At 36.4% G+C, this 8,512-nt stretch overlaps 1 protein-coding gene across 1 annotated transcript in view; it reads right to left on the minus strand.

The window, feature by feature from the left end:
* Positions 1–4,372, minus strand: part of LOC122805800 (lectin-like) — a 133,694-nt gene extending 129,322 nt beyond the window's left edge. Inside the window, exon 1 of the mRNA XM_044076063.1 lies at positions 4,262–4,372. Coding sequence (XP_043931998.1) covers positions 4,262–4,315 — 54 coding nt within the window. The 5' untranslated portion in view covers positions 4,316–4,372. The remainder of the gene's footprint in view (positions 1–4,261) is intronic.
* Positions 4,373–8,512: the final 4,140 nt, after the last annotated feature.

Below are 8,512 nucleotides of genomic sequence, written 5' to 3' on the forward strand. Positions count from 1 at the left end.
TGAAATGAATACAACTGATCTTAGAACAGTAAAAACAACACATTCACTGTGTAAGTATTTAACATATTATTGTAAATTTATAAAGAGCTGAAACAGTGCGTCATTATAAAACAAAAATCATGACTAGATAAAGGGCATGCTCATATTTTCTGATAAAGAACACTGCATATGTATATGTGTGTGTTTTTATACACACACACACTCACTGTAGCAATAATCTAGTAGTGTTTCAGTGAAGAAAAAGTGAAATGAGGATCTCCAGTTTTTGATACTCTTGATAAAATCTGAAAAAGTTATTTTTTACAAGTCTGTCTTATTGTGCTGCAAATGCATATAAACCTGTATGTACCTCCTTCCTCCCACAAACAAGAATCACATAGCTTTAAGCAGCACAATTTGGATTTCATGTAAACTTAAACTGGTTTTCCCTCCTGTAGTCAAACTGCAGTTTCCTAAGCTAAGTTTTACAAGGTGAAGGAATAGAATGGCGCCTCTGTATTTAAAGATGTCTGGATATTGTCATTTTAATGATAATCTAAAATATTTTTCATTCATACTTTGCAAACTCATTTGAACAGCCTTTGAATGAGTATATTAATGTAACATAATCTTGTCCAGCTGTGATTTTGGAGTCGCACATTTCAAAATAAGCAAGGGTATTCAAGGGGTTAACAAACACTAACAAAAGCAGAAATGTCCAAGTCTCGTCCTCTGTAGGAATATGAAAGAAAGGCTGCTATACATTTGAGACTGAGTAAAAGTCAGTATGGTTTAATGCAGCCATGTAAAAAATGCAACAGAATTAGCAGATATATTTGGGAGCTGCCCCTGGGGTTATGTATAGCTTCTGTATCTGTGTACTACACATCCTGAAGAAAGGTAGGTGTTGATCAGATGAAAACTATGTCTCCTGAGTTCATTCTGGGGCTTCACTGAAACATGATCTTAAATGAGTTTTTAAAGGACAGGAATCAAAGGGGGTGATAGGTGCCACCTCTCTCGACCCCCATTCGAGGGGTAAAGACTATCAAATGTCAATAATACTGGAAATGCAGGGGTACAGAAAGCAAAGAGTTGGGGAATTACTTTCAATGGGCAGCTTTAAGGAAAGGGATTGTTTGGATTATTTGGGTTAATTCTGTTTTTTTCTTTTTCACGTGTGCCTGTGTTTGAGGACTTTAGGGTCTTTTAAGAAATCTTGTGACCGAATGCTATGAAACTTTACTGAAATCTGGGCAGCCCTTGTGAAAGAAATACATCTCACTGCCTTAGTCTAGTCCAAAGATTAAACAAATGAGGCACATCCCAATTAACATGTCAACATTTTAAATAAATCAGGCTATAAATATCTATGGGTTTACCATATTTTAAGTTAAATGAAGGATGCCCACTGACGGATTCTATTTTTGAGATCAAGCAAGTTTATATCAGGCCATTATGATTAGATTGTTTAGAAAGGTAGTCTAATAAAATGACACTCAGATTTACAATCTCGTACATTATCTTGATGACATTTGGTGTCCTTGTCCCACTCCCCCCTAAACTACTTCCTCTTCCCCCCTCGGCCTCAGCTCTCACACTTTACACCAACTACTCATTTAAGGTCTTTATGATATTCCACCAGCCTTGAATTTCTGTCTGATGGTAATTGTTAGATGCTGTTAAAACCCTCAGTATTACTCTTGTATTCTAACACATTCATTTATAGGTTGTATTCTGTTTCTCCTGTATATAGAGACTTGGGTGTTAATATTATATGATATTTTGTTTTTGTATTTATTTGTGGAGCTTTTCTCCTCGGGTCTCTGCTGAAAAAGAGCTCTGCAGCCCAGTCAGACTAACCCGGTTAACAAATGTAAAATAAATAAAAATCTGTTCTTTGCAGAGGCTTATGCCACATATCCTGTCTGCATTGTACTTGTCTAGTAGTAAAGGTAATGAAAAGCAAATTACCGCCTCTCAGTTACCAGAGCTTCTTCGTACAGACTCTCCTTATATACTCTGTGACTGTAAATAGGCTCTATAAAGTTTCTTGATTTCTCAAGAAATGACATTCAGACATATTGAGTCTTACCAGTATAGTCTGCACAGGTAAGGTGAAAGCCTTCTGTGTGCAACACAAGCTTACCAGTATAGTCTGAAACAGGTAAGGTGAAAACCTCCTGTGTGCAACACAAGCAAATTCATTAAAAAAAATCTTAAGTGGCCTTATGTGAGTGGCTCATGAGATGAGAAGTCTTCAGCACCAAACAGCAGATGATGTATGCAATGCATTATATTGTTCCTGATATTCTAACAGATTGTGGAATTTATGTATATTTAACAGTCACCCCCCATTCTAATTGGCACAAGTCATAAATACAAGTCCCCAAAGACAATAATAGGTTGTGAAAGAAGCCAAACAGCTAGTTTAGAGCCTGTCTTACAATACTGTATATGCTTCCATTTACCATCTCCTATCAATGAATGAACAGCCATTTTGGGAGGTTGTCTGACCATCTTAAATATTGTTTTCAAATAACATTTAACTATTTCAAGCAAGAAAAGTGAATTACTTTGCTTGAAATTCATAAATTTTCTTTTATGTTATTGAATAGGCAGGGTTAGTTAGCATTAAAGCTGTAATGATTTCTGAAGTGCCATTCTCTACGGCCATTCACATTGTGCTTGTTTGGGAGAAGAGCAACATTTGTACCCCTTGCAATAGCAATCCCCATGCATGCAGCATGAACCTGCAATTAGCTTTTGGCAGACAGACTGACTAGTATATGTGTGAGGTGTGCTCCATGGATGACTATTATATATATTGAAGGGAAGTTTTGTGTATAGCACTGCCATTTCAGCTGTGCTCTACAAATTATTCCAAGTGTTTTAATAAAACAGTTTACTTAGTTCTGAAAAGGATGTGACAAAAATAACTACACCTTTACAATAGGGATGCATTCATTCTCACCTGACCATTGCCTAAGACTGCTTTCTTATGACCCTTATACTGTTTTGATTTGTACTTCATAATCTGCCACTTACAATATAAATCTGTTCCAGCATTGTCGTCATCTCCATGGCATAGATGGATGAGTGGAGCACTGACTATGACCCTGATGACCTAGAGTGATTAGTGGCTCGGGTGTTGGAGGGGCAGATGTAGGGTGTAAGAAGAAAGATGAGATTGTGCTTATTTGCCTCCTTTGGGGGAGTAAAGGGGTACTATAGTCCCACCTATGGCCTCTGAAAGAGACAAAGGAGACCTTGAGCAAAGGTGTAAGCTGGAAAGCATGGTAGGCAGGTAAACACAGGTGTCTCACCATAGCAGCACAGTAGTTATTGTATGTAGACCTGTAGCATGTAACCAAGCACACTATGGGGTTAGGGCATAAACTGTCTATGCTGTCAGCTCCCTGTGCAGTAATGGAGACTCTAGAAATAACCTCTACTCTGATCCCCACAGCTGTACTAAAATAATAAATTGACCATCCAGATTAGGGACTAGCCACTATGAAGTCCAAGTGGGTAAAACAAGGAACAGGAACAGAAGTTGAAGAAATGGTGAGTAGTACAAGTTCTAGTAGCAGACAACTTGATACAACAGAGCCCTGCTAAATTAAGTTAATAGAGACTGTTTGAACATAAAAAGTATTTTTAACATTTTTACTTGCATAGCATTTTTGCTGGAGGTGGGTTCAGTGTCTGGTGTTTTGACCATCTCATTTCATATATTTTTGGAATTCTCATTCCTAGTAAAATGATCAAAGTAACTATCAGTGGAAATGATCATTCCTTTAAAATTCTCCTAGAAGACTCACCATATCAGTCAACTCATTATAGAGAAAATACTCCTTTGAACATGACAGCAAGATAAACAGCTCTGGGTAAATCTTGTCATCAAAGAATTCACATTTCTGATTAAACTCATGTCTACCCTGCATATTCAGAGAACAAGCACTTCATGTTCACCCCATGGAAACATCACAAAACACTAGCTAAACAGGAGAGAGAGAGAGAGAGAGAACAAAAAAGCTATTTAAAAACTCTGAGGTCAAGATACTACTTTGTTGGACAAAAAATATATATCGGGGTAAATAGGAATGAAACATCAGAGAAGAATATAGGGTGATAACATTGTAAAATTGAGATAACCAAACGTAAACAGGAAAGTATGAAAAGGCATACATATGTGAAGAAACTGAATAAGAAATAAAGTTGAAAATGCACAATGTAAAATATAACAAAGTAAGAGGAATAATTAAGAAAATGCTCTTACCTGTATCCCACAATCTGTAGTAGCACTGTGTGTGTGTCTGTTGCTGAAACCCATGCTTGATTCCCTTTTTTGAAGGGATTTTAAGGAGTGCCTTTAGGGAAGTGTTGCATCTGTGAGATAGCTGATTACAAACCACAACTATTAACATCCTCATGTATCTGGTCCAATTATTTAACTTGCAAGACTTAATAAATGTGTTGTACATGTTTTGACATTGTGCTGTTATGTGATAACCATTTACATAATCGTGTGGGATCATTATATGAAATTCTGGCACAGAGTACATAGGTTTTATCATGATTTCTTCATTCGGTAACATATACCCACAGTATCACTCAAAAGATCACATTTTCAGCTTCTGTCCTGCTTGCTGTACTCATGTATATTTTATATCTGTTCTTTAAAATCCTTACTTTCTCTCTCTGGAATTTGAAATCCTTTTTACACCATGATTAATTTCTTCATAACTTTTATTCTTACTTAAAAAAAAATATAGCAAAACTACCCACTAATTCCATTTGAAAGAAAACTTTCTTAGATTCTAAGCATGCATAAGTAATTCAGGTTAACACAACACTGCATTTTCTTAATGTCAGATAATTTGCCCTTTAGTATATTTAGGTGTCTTCCTTCCCCCTTAAACCTTATCAACTGATCTGGTCCTCTCAAATGTCTCCATATATTCCCCTCTTCTAATAGTCTATTTCTATGGATCTACAACTTTTTTTTCTAAAGTTTTTTTTTTCTAAAGAAGTACGTTTAGAGATAATTTGAGGAATAGCCCTTAATTTCTGATTTGTGCCCTTTCCTCCCTTATGTCCTTCCTGTTTAAGATAAGTCCTTCACATATAAGTGACATTATCACGTGCACAGCACACATATCCTCCTGTCCCTTAGAAGAAGAGTTTCAGATAAACTAGTCTCTGATCATACCCTTTCCTCTCATTTCAAACCTTCTGCTGATCACTTTCCTTAAACTCCTTCCTGAAGCTTGGTGTTGCCTCTCCTTGTATGGCCTATTATACACCATTGTGTGCTGTATTTCTATGATCTGACCATGGCCTGGTAGATGAGGAGGGTAGATATTACTACCTTTGTTTCTTGACTCTTTCATCCTGATGTACATCAGCATTCTGTTTATTACTGCCACAGCCTTCTCACACTTCTTCTGTGGTAATTCCAGGTGTAAGACCCCACCTGCTTCTCTTTTTCCTTTCTTGCTGTTAGTTGCAGTCATAACATGGACAGTGCAGAAGTATCTACTTCCTCAAACATAATTTTCTGAATACTGAGTAATGAAGTGGACTTATCTTGAAACTTTAATTTAGCCCCAGTGTTTGATGGCTTTGACAGTATTTATTACAGTCAGTGGGATCAGGGGCCATAGTCCCCCAGCATAATGCGTGCAGGGTATTCAAGCATTTATCCCTAAATACATTTGCTGTTGAATTTTAGTCAAACAGTCTTAATTGACAGGCTTCAGAGAAATAGTTAATGCAGGAATATAGATTATACATTGCCCTACCATAAGTTAATATTTAATGACTAACTCAGTTACCCAAGTACAGTACTTTGCATTTGCGTACTTTAAATCACACAGCCCATTTTCTGTGTATATGGTGAGGCCTTGGGACAAAGCTGTGAGGAACACTATATGACATCAGGGAGAGATGGACTCACTGAAAACATTAATAGAACAAGTGGTTTAGCATCACAATACAGTTTGCAAAAATTAAGCACCATAATACTCTATCTGGCATTACTGACTAAGGATCTGTGATTTACATTGGCAGGGACAAAAATAAGATATCTGGTACACTAAGGGGCATATCAGAGTTATGTCAGAGGGTCTGTGTATGTTTGAAGGTGTGTATGTAAGAGGGAGAATGAATGGGGGTACCTCTGACAATGCAATACATGGACTTGTCAGTGGTGACTATGGCAGAAAAGTACTAATCTGTACTCATAGTAGTTATGGGTGATACAGAAACATGTAAATTAACCAATAATAAGATTTTATTATGAATATTTTGTAATGTTTTTCTGCTTTATTTCTATGTAAATACATTGTTCATATCTACTTGATTATGCATGTTTTACTGGAGCTTTTCACCCCAGGCCTCCACTGAAAATGGATGTGTGTCCAGTTGGACTTTCCTGGTCAACAAATGTAAAATTAAATAAATAGTATGTCTCTGAATCACATTTTCCCGCATCATGAAGAGTCCCTTCTGGCTACAGCTCTTATCTCCAGTGGTGTGCTTTTTTTTTCCCTGAACCCCCATGATATTGTTGCAGTATGGTCAGATCATAAGTTTTTATTTAATGTACTAAAGTTATTAGATTTAATACAGACTGTTGATTTGATCACTTTCACTGAGGAATAAGAATATTATTGGATTATAGTGTTTAGCATGGATCCAGCACCTGGATTGAACTGTGCCTGTATCCTTAAACATATACTCAAAATGAGGTTATTGAAATGTTAAAGTTCCATCTAGTGTACAGTGGAGGTCTTAACTTGAGTTGTGGAATTCTGTCATATGACTTGGAATTGTTATACATTTCATCTAATTTTAAAGGTCTACAGCATTTGAGAAAACATTTTGTTAAAGCCTGAGTGTATATTTAAAACAATCCACTTTTATTCTTGATTTCTTTTGACAGTTGTCTTGGATACTGGGCCATTTGGGTTTTGGGATTGATGATGATCTAAAACAGTGATTTAGGGGAAAAAAGGCTCACAAAATGCAGGAAAGCTGGCATCTTTAGGATACGTACTGCGTTAATAAGAGGGAGGGCAACCTGAGCCAGTACTGTATATTTTTATCAACTAAGGAAATGTATCAGTCATACAAATGTGAAGTGAGACATGCTGACCAGCCTCTAACTATTTAACCTACAAAGAAAACCTCTGATTAGTTTTAGACTGGAAAATAGCACGAAACCTCACGTTTTATATTCTGTCCTTTTGTAGTCTAAAATAAAGTAGACTACATTTTAACGAGGAAATACATGGAGTATAAGAAGGGTATTAGATAAGTGGATTCAGTACAGAATCTGGCATTTGGAGATGAGAGAATTTGCATGGATGTAGCTTTCCTGACCTATTAATTTATGTATTTATAGTTTTAGCATGTTTATCAGACTTAAGATGATTGCTCAAGATTAAACAAAGTTTCAAAAAAGTGACTTTTTCATCCAAGATACTGCCAAGAGAAACCATAAACTATTGTTACTGTAAATACTAAAACGTATGCAGTCAGGCTTTGGGTTGCTAACAGTGAGTACCATGGTCTTAATTTCGTTGTCTTTGAGATTTAGTCCTTCAGAGTAAAACCATGTCAGAAATCGGCGTGTGATTATCATTACTGTACTTGTTTGTTAATAGCTGCTGCTTTTTTATATATCCTAATGTGGGTAATTGGTTACTTTCAATTGTTACGTTATATGTCACACTCAATTTGGTATACATTGCCAACTATGATGGGTTTTATGTTGGTAAAACTAATTTGACTCTTCAGAGTATAAATGAACAAGTTTACACTCTTAAGTAACCAATTAAAGAGCATAGAAGTGAACATGTTTATAAAATCAAGAAAGAAAAGCAATGCTTTGGCTAAAGCTATTAAATATAATGATGCCTAGCATATATTTTTTAAGTTTATGTAATACAAACTGTTGATGTTGGCCTTGGGGTGTGGTGCTGTTTATACTTGTGCAACTTGCTAGCCTGGTTTAAATTAATCTATTTCTTTAAAGCCACTTTAAAAAAGGCATGGTCTTGCACAATCAGCAAATGATGTTCTTCATATTGATCTCTGCTGTAGTAGTCTTAGCTATTTGGGTTACATCCTGCCAAGAATATAACAGACAGCTTCCAAAGCTTCAAGGCACCTTCCATGAGACCAAACTGTCAAGTGGTTCAAGCTGAGCCAACTAAAAGACAAGTCTAGATGCAGAACTTTTCAGAGCTTTACTGCCGCCATCTGAGGCTTTTGAGGATTGACAGTCTACTTGTGCTTTCCTTAGCCGGGCAGATAAACTCCCTTTGGGGAAAAAGACTTCCATTTTCTTATCTTTTATTGATGTTTTATTACTTTCCTCTTCAAGCATGTTATTTTAAAGCTAGAACTTTTGTGTTTTAATGGACTGTCTGTGGAGAGTTAAAGTAGACTTCTTTGCCCCCTCTCTGAACAATCAACTGGCATAATTCTGTTCCAGGACTCTACACAAGAAGGCCTGGAAGAC

Source organism: Protopterus annectens, chromosome 7.part0 (assembly GCF_019279795.1).
Source record: "Protopterus annectens isolate FY-2018-M chromosome 7.part0, PAN1.0, whole genome shotgun sequence".
Lineage (NCBI taxonomy): Eukaryota > Metazoa > Chordata > Ceratodontiformes > Protopteridae > Protopterus > Protopterus annectens.